This window comes from Sesamum indicum, linkage group LG8, assembly GCF_026168435.1.
Source record: "Sesamum indicum cultivar Baizhima isolate 11 linkage group LG8, ASM2616843v1, whole genome shotgun sequence".
NCBI lineage: Eukaryota > Viridiplantae > Streptophyta > Magnoliopsida > Lamiales > Pedaliaceae > Sesamum > Sesamum indicum.
In genome coordinates, this window is record NC_142664.1 from 6,265,582 (window position 1) to 6,286,437 (window position 20,856).

The 20,856-nt window shown below is 39.7% G+C and overlaps 1 protein-coding gene and 1 pseudogene across 1 annotated transcript; one reads left to right on the plus strand and one right to left on the minus strand.

Moving 5' to 3' along the window:
• The first annotated feature begins 2,207 nt into the window (after positions 1 to 2,207).
• On the plus strand, positions 2,208 to 3,817 carry LOC105167807 (UDP-glycosyltransferase 75C1 pseudogene; annotated as a pseudogene).
• Positions 3,818 to 10,401: 6,584 nt separating this feature from the next.
• Positions 10,402 to 11,930, minus strand: LOC148787147 (uncharacterized). The gene is made up of 3 exons (XM_088883498.1): positions 11,510 to 11,930; positions 10,816 to 11,411; positions 10,402 to 10,731 (listed from the first exon to the last, which is right to left on the minus strand). The coding sequence occupies exons 1-3, from the start codon at positions 11,928 to 11,930 to the stop codon at positions 10,402 to 10,404; spliced, it is 1,347 nt and encodes a 448-aa protein (XP_088739624.1).
• Between the last annotated feature and the right edge of the window lie 8,926 nt (positions 11,931 to 20,856).

A 20,856-nucleotide genomic window follows, 5' to 3' on the forward strand; every position in this document is an offset into this window, starting at 1 on the left:
ACCATGATAATTGCCTGAATGAGGTTCTTTTGAAACTCCTAAGGTAGGAGTCATTGTTCTGCTTCTCACTTTTCCTCGGCTCACTTGATTCTCCTATAATTTTAGGAAAATTATTGTTATCACGACAGTGAGGAGTTTTCTTGATCTTATCTCTCAACCTCTTCATGTTCTTTTAGATGAATGCTTAATAATAGCAATCCTTCATTTTGTCTTTGAAAAGGGACATCCTCCTTGTGACTGAGTCCAGCTGTTCTTTAGGTACTTTGTATAATTTGATCAACATTTCCCTCCATGGTTTATAGATCTTTGCAAAGAACATGGGGGCTACTACTTCTATTACTACTCCACTTTGGAAAAAATACTTGCGAAACTAATAAATATATTCATCTACTGCACAAACACTTCTCAATTCAAGGCCAAAGAGGGCTTGTGCATATTCTCTAGCATTCTTTGACTTACTTCCTTTGAAATATCCTTTTCCAAGGAAGTGTATCTTGATAAACTTTCCTAGTCGTTCTGCCATTGCGCTTTTTGAATCTCCAACAAGAATACTGGCTTTGGAATCTTTTAGGGTATTATTCCATCTGATCTTTACAGAACATTCCAAGCCCAACTCCATTGATCTTATGAAGTTTTCTTTGTAAAGTTCTAGGGTTGATGTTGTTGTCTTCATGTCTGCAACCCATTCGTCTATCAGCTTCATGGATGCAAGGGCTAGATAATTGTCCTTGCCTAATGTGTATTTTCTGGCACTCTCATTGTGTTTCTTCCTAGATTCTCTCTAAGTCTGGTCCGCACAAATGTTGGTGTTAAGTTGGTGTGGATATCCGTACTTTCCTGGATGATCTTATGGAGGATCATTGGAACCTGCACTTCCCTCCAGCAGCAGTAGTGCTGGAGTGATTTCTTTGGTTTGAATGTTGACTAAGTCCACAATCCCATGTTGGGAAAAGATTCAGTCAATTCCTGTAGATTTGATAGATCTGCCCTCCTTACCTCTATTATTTTATGGATTTTATGGTTTCGAGGATCAGATTATCTCTTATCTTTGATTTTGGAATCCCCATTGTCTTTCCCTTCTGATGAAGAAGAGATACTGGTCAGAGGACATCCTTAATTCTTTCTTGTTTGGATCTGGATGTCACGGGACTTTCTCTTTTATTTCTCTTTAGATTGGTAACTTCTGTTTTCAGATTTGCAAGATCCTTATGTAGTTCTGGGAACATCTTAAAGATCTCATGCACCTACTGGCTCAAAGTTTATATTTTCATAGGCATATGGATTAATTTATGTTCATAATCTTGAACTGTCTTTTGAATTTCTCTTAGATCTTGTAAGATCTTCTAGGTATCTTACTTGAGTTCTTTCTAGTCAATTCCTTTAATTATAATTTTAAAAACTGTATTGGTGAAGGAATTTACTTGTTTTGTTTCTCCTGGCTAGGATTCCACCATGGACTTTGGTTGCTCGTAGGCTTTTCATCGTATTTTCTTGTAGCACCTTCTTGATTTGGTGGATTCTCCACCATTCTTCTTATTCCTTCTTCTTGGTTAGAGGTTTGGGGTCTGGTTTTGTAGCCTTCTTTAGAAATCCTAAAACGAAATTCTTTCTCTGTTTTGTTAAGATCTAGAAATACTCCTGATTATCAGTCGAACCTTCATCCGGTGGCTGGCGATAATCTTCTCCCTTTTCTAGAATTTTCATAAAGAAATTCCATCTTGTTCTTTCAAAATCTGAAAGTATTCTCTATTGTACTCGAACTTTTGTTTGTTCCTATTTTCTTAAATAGTCTTCTTCGTTAGTGGATAAAACATCTAAATGTGATATAAACAAATATGTTTTCAATAAATCTAGACTCTGATACCATTCTAAGTGAGCATGGGAATCAGAATCCAAATATAAATGAAATTAGACTAAAAAGTTCATTTTAAAGTTATATAGGGGTAAAATTATCCTATATTTGGTTTCAAAACTAAATATGTCGCTTCTTGAAAGTTACGGACAAAATCTGTCGGTTTGAAAGATAAAGAGCTAAATGTGCCAGCTACTCATACTTACAGAACCAAATTTGTCATTTTCGCATATAGTTATATAATATAGATAATTAATGATAATTTTAATTTTGTTACTTAATTAATTTTTTGTCGCTAATACTTTTTTCTCCATACTGTGGTTTAATTAATAATATTATACTATTGATTTTGATAAGTTAATTCAATATTAATTTCGGTTTCGTATTTTATCAATTTAAAAAAAAAAAGTAAAAAATTCGATGGTTTCTTTTTTCCATGCTAATCTTTCCTTGGTCAGATGTAATTAACACAACCAGTAATCTCCAAACTAAACCTTATCTTTATATTGTACTCCATGACGAACACTATCCATATATCACACACACAGACACTGAGTATTACTGCTTGCTCTTCTCCGGTGGTCTCCTTGTGAAAATGGTCCATGTGCTGCTAGTCACATTTCCAGCTCAAGGCCATATTAATCCATCTCTCCAGTTTGCGAAGCGCCTCTCAAAACTTGGCGTTAAGGTCACCTTCTTAACCAGCCATTCCGCCATACGCCGCATGACCACAACTTCTTCAACAGTTGATGGCCTAATCGACTTCGTTTCCTTTACCGATGGTTAACAATGGCTGGTCAACTGATGATGCTCAAAACATTATATCTGCACTCGGAAATCACGGCAGCAAGGCAGTGGAAGACGCTATTCGGGCAAAACGGGAAGAAGGGCATCCTTTTACTCGTGTAATCTACAGTCTTCTTGTCCCTTGGGCTGGTCAAGTGGCTTCCCATCTTCACATTCCAGTAAGTCTTCTCTGGATCCAACCAGCCACTGTTTTTGGTGTTTATTTTTACTACTTCAATAAGTATTTTGATGCTGCTCGAAGTAATGAAGTCATTAAGCTTCCCACTACCGGTGTTCGAGCCTAGTGATCTGCCATCGTTTCTATTTCCTTCAAACACCAACGTATATGACTTTGCACTGCCAATTTACACACAGAATTGTGAGATTCTTGACAGAGAGAATAGCCCGATAGTCCTTGTGAACACATTTCAAGCCTAGGAGCCCGGGCCTTTGAGTGTTATAGATAAGTACAAGTTGATGGATATAGGGCCACTAATTCCGTCCGCATTTTTAGATGGAAAAGACCCTTTGGATACTGAATTTGGAGGTGACTTGATCCAGAAGTCTCTGAATTATGTACAGTGGTTGGACTCCAAAAAGAAATTATCTGTAATTTATGTAGCTTTTGGCAGCTATTCTGAGCTATCTAAACCACAAATGGAAGAGATAGCCAAAGGTCTGATCAAAAGCGTAAGGCCATTCCTCTGGGTGATCAGAGGCGTAGAAAATAGTGGGAAACTAGAGGAAATGCTGAGCTGTGGGAAGGATTTGGAAAAGCAACGCAAGATTGTGCCTTGGTGTACGTACTCAGGTGGAGGTTCTGTCGCATCCTTCTGTGGGATGCTTTTTGACTCACTGTGGTTGGAACTCGTCGCTTGAGAGTTTAGTTTCAGGGGTGCCTGTGGTGTCGTTCCCACAACGGACTGATCAGACCACAAATGCCAAACTCATACAAGATTTGTGGAGGACTGGATTGAGTGTACGCAAACCGGAAGATGGAGGTACCTCTTATGTCAATCTCAAGACTTTCGCAGATTATGTTCTTGGTGCGGACACAACGAGGTATTAGGTAGTTGGAATAAGCCGTTTAACCCTTATACCCTTTGGGCTATATATGTATTTTATTTTGTGATGTTTATTGCTTTTCGTTATTGAAATATATATTGTGTTGAAATTAAAGGTAAACGTTTGCTATAACGACGTGGCTCAACCATAAGTACATGACTTACCATCTATGTAAGGATATTCCAAAAAGTTATACTGGAACTAGAAATAGGTCTTTATAGCAACCTTTTGTAAATTTTGATACTTCACCATATGGTGCCCCTAATAGTCACACTAATAAGTGTCAGAATTTATTTAAAATAAAATGTTTGTATAAATGACATTACAATTTAATTTTTGTAGAGTAAAAAATACTTAAAAATATATGTATAAGATAATAAGTTCATAAAATATTTTCATTTATAAAAAATATTGATAAATATAGATAATACATAATGTTGGAGAAATTAAAAAAAAAACCCTAGGGAAAAGGATTAAGAGTGTTTTTCTTCAATCAGTTATAGCAGGTTGATTCTACCATACACCTTCCATTATCCTAGTTTTGGGGTTTTAGAGGAGTGATTTGGGGGTTTGGAAGAAGGGGAGGATGGGAAGTTAATAAAATTAATTAAATTAAAAATTAAAAGAATATATAAATTGGCAAATAAAAAAAAGTAGATATCATCAAAAGGCTGTTCTCTCTTAACAATAAAATATAGATTATATGTTTTATTGTGTTGTACATATTATAGAGTTACTTATCTCGATTACATGGATTATATGTTAATGTATTAATATTAAACTTTACATAAAGTAGTCATTTAATATATTATTAGAATAATTCCAAATAAATAAAATTGGGACTCGATGTTATCATCTCATATTAATAATAATAATAATAATAAAAAATCCACATGCAAGACCCTACAAGAAATATAACAAATTAGCCATGGTTAATAATAAATAGCCATAGTAAATAGTTAATTACTCGGCCATGCAATAGTTATTAGTCGTAGTTTCTGCGAGGGTGGCTAAAATATTTATTATTACTAAAAGACATGATAAATATTTTTACTATGACTCTTAGATATCACAAATAATTTTTTCATGATGAAAAATTAATTTTTCTACATAAATTTTATTTAAATGTGATTAATATTAGTTATTTGTCATAATTCTTAGCCACAATTATTAATATTGTAGTCAATAATAATATTTTTAAATGAAGAGTTGCACGTAAGAAAATTGTATTAAAATATTCATATTAAAAAGTTATGGTATAAGGATGGTCCTTTAATATTATATCTTCAACTCGTGGGACCCACAAAATGAAAGGTCATGATGTCGAGGGAAAACAATGCACTTTAATCTCTTGTGATATGAGAAATGAATAAAAAGTTTTCCCGTGGAAAATAAAATAGTAAATTATCCTACGTGTTTTGAAAAATGAAGCAAACTACCTCCCCTCCCAAACCACCAATATGAGCTAATTTGCTTCATTTTCAAATACATGAGAAAAATTTACTAATTTTTTTTTTACAGAGGAGGGTATTTGCTCATTTCACATTTTACGATGAGTAAACTACATTTAATTATGATGTCGAGAGACGAGTACAAAGAGCTTACATAACAAGAGATAATCGAAAAGATGTGACAAACCGAAGCTGACCTCTGACCACACCCATAGGGAGGTAAATCGCTATTTTTTTTTCATAAAGGAGTAATTTGCTCATTTGAGATATTACATAGGGGTTGCTTGCATTTTTCCCATTTAAATACTAAGACAAAACATGAACGATATGACTTAGGAGGCGTCTCTTCTAATTTTGACAACGACATGTTTTGTCATGTGAAATAGTAATTTGCAACTATTTTCGAAGAATCACATTTTCGTTCTAGCTCTATAAACATTTGTCAATACCAAAATTGAGTACTTCCCAAAAAGTATTATTATAGAGGGTTTTGTTGTATTTAACCTTTTAAAAAAATTATTATTTTGAGTGAGCTCGACTTTTATCTCAACCCTTGTTCCGGGTCAAAATTAGTGATCTCCTGAGACGATCTCACTGCAGATAGTCCAATTCTTCCTAGATCAGATTTTGGGTTCCCTGAGAATAAAACACGAACCGTGAGCTCGTCGGGCACATCCCCGACAATGACCCTCCGACGCTCAAGTTAGGTTGATCGAGAGAAATGTATGCGATCTCAAAGTTCTATTTCAATAAATGCGCAACAGTTACCTCAATAACGGCGTTTCGGGGTCTATTTATAGGCACAGCTGGATACTGTTGACTGGGCCACGTGGCTTTATCCTGCTGGCTTACGTTCTGATCGAATGGCTGTCATTGTCCGGGTCTTCAGTCGGTTTGTGCGATCCGGATCGGGTCCTCCGCGACCCGCCCGTTACAAAAGGGCGCGAATCTTGATCGCGAAATGACTTTGTGCCCTTAATAAAGGGTAGTTTGGTTTTTTCGCAGGGGTTACATGTGTATACCCATCATTACTCCCCCACTTTTTCAAAGTGCACGACCGTGGCCTTTGAAGAAGTCGAACCGTCGTATCCGTCGATCGGCTACCCAGGTGGACACGTGGCGACATCTCATCGGTTTGCCCTTCGGCGCGCATCTCAAGAGGGGCTCGTCTATAAATACACCAGCCATTCAAACCTTTTCTCCTGCCCCACATATACACTTTCTGCGACTCGTATTCGCAACCCGAAGTCCGCATTCGATCTGCAGCTTCCAGAGTCATCCTGTTCTAAGGTACGATGTCTTCCAGCTCTAATTCGAACTCTAAGTCGCACCCTGGTTCGGGGTCTTCTACGACCTCTTCTAAGTCTGCATCTGGGTCCACGTCTAGATCTATATCTGGGTCCGCATCTAGGTCTACATTTAAGTCTTCTCACGGGTCTTTCTCTACCTCTCCAAAAAGGAACAAAAAGTTTCCTATTTCGAAGCTTACTGATGAACATGCCGGCCCATCAACTCTTGCAAAATTCCAAGATAGGCTCGCCAAAAATCCTTGGGAAGTCGTAGTCAGTAACGTTAGGACGCCTATTCTTAAGATTAGGGAGAAATATTACATTCCGCCTGATTACGATATTATCATTCCTGCCACTTTTGATTGCATGCACCGTCCTCCCGAGGGTTTTAGTGCTTTTTCTATCAAACACCTCGATGCTGGACTGCGATTCCCTTTGTCTCCCCCTATAGCCTCGATTTTGAATAAATTGGGGTTATGCCCTATGCAACTTTCCCCCAATTCTATTACTCATATCGTCCTTTTTGTTGTAATAATGCAATTCCTAGGTATAGAACCCAATTTTGATAATTTTTGGAGTTCGTATTCTTTCACCACTTCGAAACGATCCAGTAGTAGAGGCTTCTTTTATCTTTCGGCCAGGCCCGAATGCTAGTATCTGAGCGTCCTGAAGTCGAATGTAGGGGTCTGGTTAGATCGCTATATTTTCATTCGATCTCCTAGAGGTGTCTGGCCCTTTAAGAATGAATAGACCAAGTATAAACCTATTCCGAAAACCAGTGGAGGGGGGCTGGAGGGCGATCAGATAACTAGCCTAACGGCTTATAAATACGACCCAAGAAGCTTCTCTCTGAGAAGGTTTTGCAACTTTCTGGGCTCTCTCCAGCATCCCTCCACATCGAAGAGTCCTTAGGTGATTCTCTTTTCTATCACTGTTTTCATCATCCTGTTCGAACCTGCTCACACGCTTTGGCTTTTCTTGCAGATAGCATAATCATGAGTTCGCGCAATACTCTACGGATGAAGGCAGCCGCGAACAAAATGGTCAAGGCCAAGGCTAAGGGGAAGCGGATCGCTCCTTCTAAGGATCTTCCTGCTAAGGACCTTCCTCCTAAGGATCTTCCTCCTGCGCCCGTTCCTCCGCGAGCCCATGTGCCAGCGAGTCCCGCGAATTGTCAGCCTATCCCGGTTGATAGTGAAGAGACTCCTTCCCAACCCCTCCTCGGATAGAACTCCAGCGACCTCGACCTGAACTTAGACACTATCAGCGAAGACCGGGGGGGGAGGTTTGAGAGGCCAGATCGCGAAGGTGGGGAGAAGTCGAAGAAAAGAAAGCGGTCCTCGCAAAAACACGGGTAGGGGGAAGCTTCAAAGGGGAAAGAGCTAGCGGATCCTTCCAGTTCTTCAAAATTCAAATCCCAACGGCCTAAGACTCTGAGCAGGATGGCTTGGGAAGCTGCAGACAAATCTAGCCAAGAGGACGAGCGAGATAGGTTCCTGAGGTTGGAGCAGCTCGCTTTACACTGGGAGGAGACTCGGGAATTTGTAAGGGGTCTTCAGTCGCAGTCTGATGCACCTCAGGGAGACGCAACACCTTCCAGGTGGGATAGCTCCTCCAGCACGGTGCTTTGTGCTAAAGCGGGGGGAGAACCTTTCGATCTGTACAATTCAATGACCTCCCTCCACGACCAGAGCTCCTTGGTGACGAACAACCCTGTTCGGATCGAGCAATATGGGGCTCATGCCATGCTGCAGGTAATCTTTTGTTCTTGGACCGGCTTGCATGTTCGATCTCGAATAACTTTGCGTGATTTTGCAGGGCTTAACATTTCTCTGGAGCTTGTCCCTGAAGTGCACATCCTATCGTAAGAACTACATCATGACTAATAGGAAGGTGAAGGAGCTCCAAGCCCAGTTGGTAGAACGGGATAACCAGGAGCTGAAGCACGCAGACGAACTACTGGCCTATGCGGAAAAGATCAAGCATTTGGAGGGCATAAAGAAGGAGAAGGAGATTGCTCGATGTCGCCAAGAAGGAGAAGGAGATCGCCTTGTCTGAGAGGGATGTTGCTCTGGCTGAAGGCAGGAAGGAAGGGTTCGAGGCTGGCCGGGAGGCTAGACTGGCCGAAGGCCATACGCGAGGTTTCGAGGAAGGCCAGTCCGGTCGCATCACTTTGGAAGAACACCAAAAACTTCTGGCTGGTTCTCGAATGGCTGGCGTCCGCGATTTCTTGAATATGGACACTTTTACGACTGCCTTGGAACTCAAATCTACTGACTCGTTTGCCAAGGGTTACAAGACTTGCGAATTCCAAATCGAGAAACTTGGCGGATTCCAAGAGTCCTTTGATCGCAGCCAGTTGGATATCACTCTCGATGGCGATCTCCAGCCTTATCCCCCCGACCCTGATCTGAAGGATAACGAATTCATGGCCTTGCGTGCAGAGTTAGAAGCTGAGGCTGAGGACAAAGATGATGATGGTGGTGCTACTTGATCTCCTCCCGTTTTTTATAGGATTTTGAGCCTTTTTTTGTATGATTCTTTCTTCCCCCTGATATATCGAGAACACTGACTTGTATATTTAGGGGAATTGACTCGTGGGGCATAGAGAGAACTTGTAAATGAAAATTCATCAATGAAATCATTTTTTGTCCTCTGGCGTGTTTGCTTCCTCTTGTTTCCTTTACTGCTTTTAATCGTTTGAAGATTGCATCCCCTCTCCTGTAACAAACTGAACGTATTTCTGTTCGTATAAGAAAACGCCTCTTTTTCAGTTAGAAGGAAGGATGCGTCTTTTCCAGATCGCATAGTTGGGCGCGTCTTTTTCAGTTCGCGTTTATCTGGATGTGTCTTTTTTAGATCACATAATTGGACGCATCTTTTTCAATTCGCGTTTATCTGGATGTGTCTTTTTCAGATCACATAATGGGACGCGTCTTTTTCAGTTCGCGTTTAATTGGATGCGTCTTTTTCAGATCGCATAGTTCGACGCGTCTTTTTCAATTCGCGTTTATCTGGATGTGTCTTTTTCAGATCACATAGTTGGACGCATCTTTTTCAGTTCGCATTTATTTGGATGTGTCTTTTTCAAATCACATAATTGGACGCGTCTTTTTCAGTTCGCGTTTAATTGGATGCGTCTTTTTCAGATCGCATAGTTGGACGCGTCTTTTTCAGTTCACGTTTAATTGGATGACTTTGCTAGTAGATAACGATAAAAACATAGAAATGTGCATATACAAAGATAAGCATGAAAATGTACACAGTTTTATAAATTGCTTCAGGAAAATTACAGTTGATTCAAGTTTTTCCTATCATTGACATGTGCAGTAATAACTATGCCCAATATACAAGGTATGATCTTCCTAACCTTACATAATTGGTGGTCTTTCACAGGCTCCTGAATGCGATCTTCTTGAGGTCGATGGCCTTTCACAAGCTCCTGAATGCGATCTCCTTGAGGTCGATGGCCTTTCACAGGCTCCTGAATGCGATCTCCTTGAGGTTGATGGCCTTTCACAGGTTCCTGAATGCGATCTCCTTGAGGTTGATAGCCTTTCACAGGCTCTTGAATGCGATCTCCTTGGGGTTGATGGCCTTTCATAGGCTCCTGAATGCAATCTCCTTGAGATCGATGGCCTTTCACAGGCTCCAACATGCGACTTCTTCATTGTTCACGCGTAGAACTTCTTCAGGTTCTGTATATTCCATGGGCGCGGCAAGTCTCAACCCTGCATATCTTGCAGCCTGTACGTACCCTTCTTTTTTATCTTGGTTATCTTGTATAGTCCCTCCCATGGCGGCTCAAACTTTCCTACGTGCTTGGAGGCTTCTACCTTTTTCAACACGAGATCTCCTACTTGCAGTTGGCGTGGTCGAATCTTGCGATCGTGGCTCTTCATCATCAATCCCTTATGGTGCAGAATTCGGGCGTACGCGACCTCTCTCTTTTCTTCAATCACCGTGAGGTCGAAGCTTCGCTCATCTCGGTTAGCTTCGGGATTGTACTGCATGATTCTTTGCGACTCCTCCCTAATTTGATAGCTTCTGTCCCGTATACTAGGCAGAAAGGAGTCTCACCCGTGGCATATCGCGGAGTTGTGCGATAAGCCCACAGAACTTCCGGCAACTCGTCAACCCACGATCCCTTGTTTTCGAGGCTTGTCTTCAAGTGCTGCAAGATCGTCCGGTTAGTCACTTCGGTTTGCCCGTTCGCTTGAGGGTTTGCGACTGCAGTGAAGTGCTGTGCGATCTTGAGCTCCTTGCACCATTCTGTAATCTTTCTCCCCTAAAACTGGGTGCCAATATCAGATATTAATATTCTAGGTATCCCGAACCTGCAAATAATGTTCTTCCAGATGAAGTTGATGACTTCCTTCTCGGATATCTTGGCCACTGCTTCCGCTTCGACCCACTTGGAGAAATATTCGACCGCCACAATGATGAATTTCTTCTGAGCTTGCGTGGGTGGAAAAGGTCCGACAATGTCGATTGCCCATTGGTCGAACGGACACGCTAATCTAATCGGCTCCATTGGGGTCACCGGCTGGTGTATCAGGGAGGCGTATTTTTGGCAGCTCTCGCATTTTCTGACCAGGTCTTTGGAATCTTTGACTAAAGTGGGCCAAAAATATCCCTGTCGCATGATTTTTTGTGCTAGCGATCTCGCGCCTGAGTGATTTCCGCAACTTCCCTCATGGATTTCCCGCATCACATAAAGGGCTCTCTCCTCGTCTAGACATTTCAGGAGGGGCCCATCCACTGTCCGTTTGTAGAGCTGGCCTGCTAGCAAGGTGAATCGGGTAGCTCGAAATTTGACTCTCTTCGCTGCAATGGGGTCGACGGGCAGGGTGTCGTCCTCAAGATACTTCACAATTTCATCCTTCCATGACCCCGTATCTGAGACTACCTGCACCTCCACTTTGTTCGAAACGGCCGATCGCGTACTAGGGCTGTGATTTTGCGATCCTGGATTCCATCCATTGCAGCTCCACATTTAGATAAGGCATATGCTTTGTCGTTTTCCACCCTAGGGACCTGCAAAACAGAACACTTCTCGAATTTACCCATTAATCGCTGAACGATCTCTTTGTACGATGACATCGTCCTCTCCCTTGTTTCGTACGTTCCTTCGATCTGTAGGGCAATCAATTGGGAGTCTGTGAAAACCTCCAGATCCCGGGCACTGGCTTCATGTGCGAGCTCTAGACCCAGTATCAGTGCCTCATACTCTGCCTCATTGTTCGGCACCGGGAGAGATAAGCGAGCTGCAACTTCGATCTCCACCCCCTTTGGCCCTTGAATTAATATGCCTGCTCCCCCATTATTCACGTTAGAAGATCCATCGACATGTAGCATCCATTTCAAGCAAGGTTGTTCGACTGTTTCAGGCTCTTTCTGGTCGTTGGACAACTCCATCACAAAATCTGCCAGCACTTGTGCTTTCTGGGCTGTTCTAGGTTGATATTCAATTTCGTACTGCCCCATCGACCGCCCATTTGATCAACCTCCCGGAGGCTTCGTGTCGCGACATCACGTGTTTGAGAGGGTGGTGTGTCAGCACCACCACTTTGTGCGATTGGAAGTATGGTCGTAGTTTTCGAGCCGTCACCACCAAAGCAAGAGCAAGCTTCTCCATCTTGGACTATCGGGACTCTGCTCCCTAGAGCATCTTGCTGACATAATAGACTGGGTTCTTGTTGCTTTCCTCTTCCCTTACCAACGCGGAGCTAACCGCATTCTCAGATACCCCAAGGTACAAAAACAATGTCTCTCCTTCTTTCGGGGTTGCGAGCAGGGGTGGCTTAGTGAGATATTCTTTCAAGCCCTGTAGCGCCTGGTCGCATTCCATGGTCCGTGTGAAGTTTTTTGCTTTTCTCAAGATCTTGAAGAACGGTAAGCTTCTGTCTGCCGATCAAAATATGAATCTGCTCAGCGATGCGATCTTGCCCGTAAGCTTTTGCACTTCTTTGATCGAAGTCGGCGACCTCAAATTCATTATAGCTTGGATCTTTTCTGGGTTCGCCTCTATCCCACGTTCGCTAATCATGTACCCTAAAAACTTTCCTCCTGTCACTCTAAAGGTACACTTGTCTGGGTTAAGCTTCATTCCATGTGACCTCATTATGCTGAACGCCTGAGCAAGATCTTCCAAGTGATCCTGCGATCTCCTGCTTTTAACGAGCATGTCATCCACATATACTTCCACTGTCTTTCCCAAGAGATCACCGAGCATTTGATTTACAAGTCGCTGATATGTGGCGCCCACATTTTTCAGCCCAAATGGCATCATGTTGTAGCAATAAATCTCCTTATCAGTGATGAACGAGGTCTTATCCCTATCCTCCTTCGCCATGTGGATTTGATGATATCCCTGGTAAACATCCATCATTGAAAACATTTCGAACCCGGTAGTAGAGTCGACCATCAAGTCAATTCTCGGCAAGGGATACGGATCCTTCGGACAGGCTTTGTTCAAATCTGTGGAATCAACACACATGCGCCATTTCCCTGAAGACTTGGGGACTAGCACGACGTTAGATAACCAATTTGTATATTGGATTTCGGATATGTACCCGGCTCTGAGTAATTTTTCGACCTCTTGCCTGATGATTTCATTCTTGTCGCTTCCGAACAACCTTTTCTTCTATTGCACCGGTCGGGCTTTGGGGTTGATATTCAAGCGATGGACGATAACTCCTAGATCAATCCCCGTGAAGTCTGAGGGACTCCATGCAAATATATCAGCATTTTTCCTTAAAAATTCTATCACAGCCATCTCTCCCTCTTTCATATTTGCTCCTATCCGGGTCGTTTTGTCTGGCTCCTCTGGGACGAGCTGCACTGTCTTGTATTCCCCACTGGGTTTTAAATGTTCGGCTTCATAGGGGCGTGGCTCAGCGTCTTCCTTGGTCTTCCTTTTCTTCTGGCTGTGTTCTCCCTTAAGTGACAGATTGTAGCATTTACGAGCTTCCCTCCGGTCACTAGTCAGCTCTCCCGTCCCGTTCTGAACTGGGAATTTCATCTTCATATGATAAGTAGAAACAACAGCTCTGAACAGATTTAAGCTAGGTCTACCCAATATTACGTTGTATGCGAACGGGGTATCGACCACTAGAAACTTGAACATCAATGTCTTTCGCTTAGGCACTTCGCCCATTGATACCGGCAATTCGATCGTTCCCAACGATGCGACCTCGCTACCTCCGAATCCAACCAAGGGGGTTCTCACTGGTTCGAGTCGGGCATTCTCCAACCTCATCTTGTCAATCACATTTTTGAATATGATGTCGGCTGAGCTCCCGCTATCAATCAGCACCTTATGAACAGTAAAATTAGTGATGTCTAACTTGACAACCATGGCGTCGTTCATGTCTTCACTTTCCTTGGGCCTGTCCGAACTGTCAAAAGAGATGGCTTCCTCTTCTTCGACCTTTAGGACGAACTCTCTTTCTCTGCCCGAGCTCATGGTCCTGGCGCATCTCTTTCTGGTCCTGCTCGAGTCGCCTGAGCTCGAGCCCCCTGCGATTGTATATATCACTCCTTTGGTCGGCGCATTACTCCCGCCGGCTAGGACCCTATCAGTTCTCGAAGAGCCTGGGTTCCGATCTCGGCTTCTCGACCTGCTTCTCCTTCCTTCCCCACTGATTTTGCAATTTGGGGGGACGCAATCTCGGAAGTACCCCTGTCTAACCAGCCTCTCGATCTCATGATTCAGCTGGAAGCACTATTCAGTGTTGTGTCCCCTCTCTTGATGGAATCTGCAGTATTTGTTAGAAAAGTTTTTAGAAGGGGTGTACCTAGTGTGCCTCGGCCACTTCAAGACATCTGCGTTCTCAACCATCATCAATGCTTTTTCTCGCGACATGGCCAGTGGAGTGTAGTTGTGGTATTTCAGTATATACTTGGGCTCCTTCTGCTTCTCCTATTTTTGCTTGCTGCCACCCCCTTCTCTATTCTCATAAGGTCGTCTGGGTACATGGTCGCGTTCTCTCCATTTGGAGTCTTTCATCGCGTTCATCTCCTCTCATCAATGTATTTCTGTGCCAACGCCATCAACTGTTCGACGTCACTGGGCGGGTCACGTGCGAGAGCAGACGTGAAAGGACCCTTTCGCAGCCCATGGATGAGGATGCTCACCAGCATATCAATTCTCAATTCCTGCACCTCTAATGTCTCATTATTGAACCTTCCCATGAAGTTTTTCAGCGTTTCATCGTCCCTCTGGCGGATATTGAATAAATGGGTCGCTGACCTCTTCTGCTTCTTCTTACTGGCGAAATGAAAATTAAATTTCTGCACTAGCTGATCGTAAGATTCAATGCTTCCTTGGGGCAAATTTGTAAACCACTCTTGAGCCTTCCCCGTGAGTGTAGTCGCGAATAACTTTGCCATGATCGGAGCTGGCTGCCCATACAAATTCATCACCATTTCAAACGCGGCTACATGTTCTTGCGGGTCTTTCATTCCATCATATCTTCTTAAGTCGGGTACTCTGAAACCCGGTTCAACTGTTTGAATAAGGATATCATTGCAGAAGGGCGAATTCTTGTTTTGTGAAACGATCTCTCCCCGTTTTTTCAACTCGTCAATCTGCTTGTTCAAACTGTATATCTATTTTCCCACACTTTCGACCTCAGCCCGGGATATTATGGGCTCCCTTCTCTTTGCACGAACGTGACTACTGGAACCAGCATCAGACGAGGCCGGTCTTTTGCTGCAATGCTCCTGTTCACCCTGTACCCTAGATTCTCTCTGGGGCTCCACATTCTCGAACAACTGTCTCCTCGCAGTTTTTTTGACCAATGGAGTCGCAGTTCTTCTTTCGTACTCCATGATCGCCTTCCGACTGGCTTCCTCAATCATTCTTTGTAGTTCGTCTTGGGTTAACTGAATGGTTGTTCCTACCCCCCTTCTTGGTGTCTCCTCCTCTCCGGCGTTTCTCCTCGATGAACCTTCCATTATGATAATGAATTCTCAGATGTTCCCACAGATGGCGCCAACTGATCCGGGTCGAAATTAGCGATCTCCTGAGACGATCTCACTGCAGATAGTCCAACTCTTCCTAGATCAGATTTTGTGTTCCCTGAGAATAAAACAGGAACCGTGAGCTCGTCGGGCACGTCCCGGACAATGACCCTCCGACGCTCAAGTAAGGTTGATCGAGAGAAATGTATGCGATCTCAAAGTTCTATCTCAATAAATGCGCAACAGTTACCTCAATAACGGCGTTTCGGGGTCTATTTATAGGCACAGCTGGATACTGTTGACTGGGCCACGTGGCTTTATCCTGCTGGCTTACGTTCTGATCGAACGGCTATCATTATCTGGGTCTTCAGTCGGTTTGTGCGATCCGGGCCGGGTCCTCCGCGACCCGCCCGTTATAAAAAAGCGTGGATCCTGATCGCGAAATGAGTTTAGTGCCCTCAATGAAGGGTAGTTTGGTCTTTTCGCAGGGGTTACATGTGTATACCCATCAACCCTGAATTATAATTTGGTATGTGGCCAAGCCGACGCCAGCTATTATTGCTATTGTTAAGTGGAAAATGATCCTGGAAAGGCTCAATATAGCTTGACCGACCATCACTTGACACCAATGACACGTTCCCGGCTCCCGCTATTTCCCCTCCACTTGATTTTTTACTGGACATCATCAATAATTTTTATTGATCATAAACATAAAATAAGATGATAAAAGATACGGAGAAAAGAGAGAAGAAAAGAAAACTTATTTGATATTACCTTTTTAGATGGAGTGGATTTAATCATTATATTTAAATGCACTATGAGTAGTTATTTAAAGTGTTCACACTTTATTAATAGTACTGTAAATAACCAGATTCATGAATATTAAGGTTTTCTGTCATATATACGTCGACTTTACTCCACTAGCTATATACCTAGTTACAATAATCCTGTTCTACAAGAAAATAAATAATTTATTATAAGTTACATTTTTACTAAGGGAAAAGTATTATTTTAGTCCGTTAAGTATGTCTAATTTTAATTTTAGTCCGATAACTATGTCCATTTTTGTTTAGGTCCAGTAACTTACGAAATTGCTTACTTTTAGTCCTCTGGCAGATTTTCGGACAATTTTACCTCTATGAGTGCATATGGACTAAAACTGCCTTTCAAAAGTTGCATAGGGGTAAAATTGTTCGAAAATCTGTTAGAGGACTAAAAGTAAGCAATTTCGTAAGTTACTGGACCTAAACAAAAATGGACATATCGAACTAAAATTAAAATTAGACATACTTAGCGGACTAAAATAATACTTTTCCCTTTTACTAATGATATTATTCCTAGTTAGCACAAAATTTTGATCTATCGATGAGCTCATGAGTATGAGCAATTGTAATGCGCTCGATATGTTTGCAAATTTAAAACTACTATGTATGAATGTGCAATCAAATAGAAATACTTTAAAATAATTTTTATTTTTAAAATTATATGTTTTCATAAAAAATTAAAAATACTAAAAAGAATTTTAAAAAAAATGAAAAAGTTATAAGTTAAAATTAGTGAAAACTGAGAAGAGTTGTCAACTTGGCGATTAAAAAACATGGGAGAAAATTTAAAAGAAATTATTGCAACAATGCGGAAAATAAAACAGATAAAAATATGAGATGTCAAAAAGGTGTTCTCTTAATAATAAAATATTAATTTTGCTACACTTTTGTCGGTTTAAAAAAAAAACTAAAAGTAAATAAATAATTGACTAAAATTAACAAAATAAATTAGTAATATGCTGGAATTACCAATTATTGCAAATTAATTATTTTAAGGTTCTCATCTTAATTAATACATAGTATAGTTATGCATAAAAATCGCAAGTTGTCAAATTTGGACGGTGCCATTTTCTTAAAAAAGCCAGAAACTATATATATTAAGGCATCAAAACCGCCCAAAGTAGAAAACACGTTTAAAAATACAAGTCCTAATCATTTGATCTCTTTCTTAATCACCTCGATCTGTTTCCTAAGCCAGTTACATCCTAAGTATGTTCGCTTTATCCCCTGTATCTAGAGAAAGAAATTTAAAATATGTAAGCAAAGGCTTAGTGAGACCATGATGTGTGCACGTTGAAGAAAATAGTTAATAATAGAAACGCAATCAAAATACTTAAGAAAAATGTTATATTAATTGGTAACAATAACAACTGAGCCTATGAAAACCATATCAGGCAAGGATCGAATCTTATGATTATCATCTTGTGTCTCCCGAAAGACCATTTACTACTTTATATTCTTTGCAGAGAGCGGCTCTACAACCGCATAGAATTTTTGATGCCTAGGTACATGATGGTGCCTAGGATACCTAGGTGGGAACTAAACTACGAAACCTCAATTGGTAGCCCAATGCTACCCCAGTGTGCCCTGCAAACCATCCAGGCCCGGACCGATTAGCAAGAATCACATGATAAATCTACAAAGCCAATCGATCAATTATATAGGAGATAGACTGTTTAAAAGCCACATGCATATCCAATATTACGATGAACTGAACAATATCAAGATAAATAGGGCCTTTTGGATACTCATATGAACTCTAGAGGTGGCTCCCAATGGAAGTTCATAACGGATACCAAAATAACACATGACGATAATAATAAGCATGTTGTAGCACTTAGCTTCATAGAGGTCAGAAGGCCCATTCAAATCCAACTAGATAGCCAAATATCATATTTATTTATCAATGAAGGATTTCAAAACATATTTTACTCAAGTTCGTTGGAAGAAAAGACCATTTTATATATATATATAGCGATGCATAATAACATATATTATTCTTCCAGTTTTGTAAATAACAATATAATTTTAAATGACACTCACACTGAAGTCTACACGGCTTTTAGGTTTCCAGTGGAGCCAATTTGAAGGGATCACTTATGTAAACATTAAACATGAAATACACTAATTGAAATTAAAAATTTATTATTTTTTGAGAAAAACTTATTATTATTATTTTTATTATCAAAAGACAACTACAATTGTTAAGCGAAAATAGTATTTTTTTTAACTCATGGAGACAAAATGATCTTTAATCAATTAAGCTTGGTTTAGAAGTACTTTTTTGCCAAAACTACCCAATTTAGTCTTTATCTTCTTTTTACTTTATTTAACAAATACTACCCATTTTTTATTATAGTACAACTTCCAACTTTTTCTATCAAAAACTTTTTTAAAAGCAAAAGTCTTTTGCCAAAACTCCCCAAGTAAAAAACAGTAAAAAGACTTCCTAACGCAATTTTAAGATTTTAACAATTTTTTTTAATTTTGACCATGTGAATTAAAAAAGTAGAACCATCACATTTTATGAGTTTTATAACTTTATTTATCCAAGCACTTTAAATCTTGTTGTAATATTTTATACTTAAAAAAATATCCTGGAAGATGTAATAAGTAAATTACCTAAACATCCTCTTAGTTACAACTAATTAAAGTTTTTTTCCACGTCTTGTAATCTGACAAAGAGTAAAGAAGATCAAGTCCAGCTAAATAAAAATATATTACCATTGAAGTTTGTATGAAATTCTTAATTGTTAAATTAATGAAACTTCAACTAAATACAATTTCATAAATATTTTTACACACTGATGTACGTAAATTTATCTCAAATCGTGCTTACATCACGATATGAAATATACTTTTCAAATAGACATAAGTTCCTTCCAATAGAAGACATATAAAGCGGGAAATAGTAATAATCACATTAGGAAGGCTCATGCAATAGCCTTTCAACGTTTAAGTTAGACATATCGTAAATGATAAATACTTCAGTCATAAGAAATATTAGGGTAACAAAAATTGTAATTGGGGCATGGAGGATGGTTTTCCTAGTTGCATAATTTCATATGAACCACAAATTTAGGAATGATTAGTTGGCCATAATGAATCCATACATACTCGCGTATGAATATGATTGAGACAGGTTTGGAACAAATGTTTTGAAAATTGGACCAATAATTGAATCGAATAAATTACAAAATCAATGGATCATTGATCTGATCGAATTGAAAAAATCTGTGAACCCAGAATATATTATATACATTTCCTATTTTTGCTTTGCATCATGGATCTGACTCTAGAAAGAAGTATAGTGTTTCCTTCAAATGAGCCATTATCACCTTGTTGTCTTAATTAGCAATTTTTCGTTTCTTTAGCTTAAATTCACATAGGCGATGTAGATTATGTGTATTGGGATCTAACAGCACACGAGGACTGAAGGACCTGTTTGAAAATTCTAAGATTATCATAGTACTGACTTGCAAAACAATCGTTAGTAATCTAATGTTTAAGTCAGTAACATATTTAACTTAATAAAATAAGAAAAACTTGAATAAATGTGAGATTGTTGTGAAACAAGTTAAATAAACGGAGATTAAGTGTTTGAATACGGAAAATAAAGATGAAGTCTAAGTAGAGAGTGTGGAAAATAGTAAGATCCATACAACCTTGCTGTAGTGTGATGAGCTTTCTAAGTTTTACTTACCTTAATCTTCTATTTGTAGGAGGAGTTTGGGAAAGAATTCCATATTTGTTAGGTGCAAATGAGATACTCTATAGATCCTTAGGACATTAATATTTTAGGGATGATGTCTATCCGTTATTTGGAGTTATTTCCTAAGAGATGTGTAGGTTTGAGTGAGTCTTGATCAATCAATTGGGAATACGGGGAAAATGGTTATCCGCCACTTCTAACGGTGGATTCAGTTGGATATAAGGTCATTGCTAGTGCCATTTTAAGGTAATGTGGCTTGTGACGCCGATAAACTGCTAATGTGTCAACCTTGTTGTTTGACACTTGAGTTTGTTGATTGTGTCAATTTTTATGAGCTCTATCTCATCAACAGAGCGATAGGACTAGATTGAGGTCCTTGCAGCCTGGAAATTGTACTAGAACAGTAGAATCTTTGCCTGCTAGGTTGCATGAATGGGTGTGTAACTCCTTGGTTTTGATTTGGACCTAATTTGATATTTGAGCTTGAAAATTCATTGTAGTAGGCATCACCCCATAATTCTTTTTCTAGCTAATCTAAGAATTCTAGTTCTTATAGATTAAGTAATTAAGTTAGAGTAAAATTTCTTTTTGCCCCAAATTAATCAAATAAATTTTTATGAATAATTCAAAAATAAAAAATATGTAAAGAAGAATAAACTTTATATGTGATAATTAATTAATTTATTAAAATAACATATAAATATAAATAGTTAAATATATATGTGATATACATATAAATAGTTAAAAATATATTATTTGTATTATATGATATAATCTCTATTAATATGTATAGTAATTTACTCTAGACTTAATAATTTTTTTACATATATATATTTGTTGAAGACTTTTGTTAATATTTAATCTTTATGTTAAATTAATTTTTGTATTTTAATATTTAACTAAATTCTAG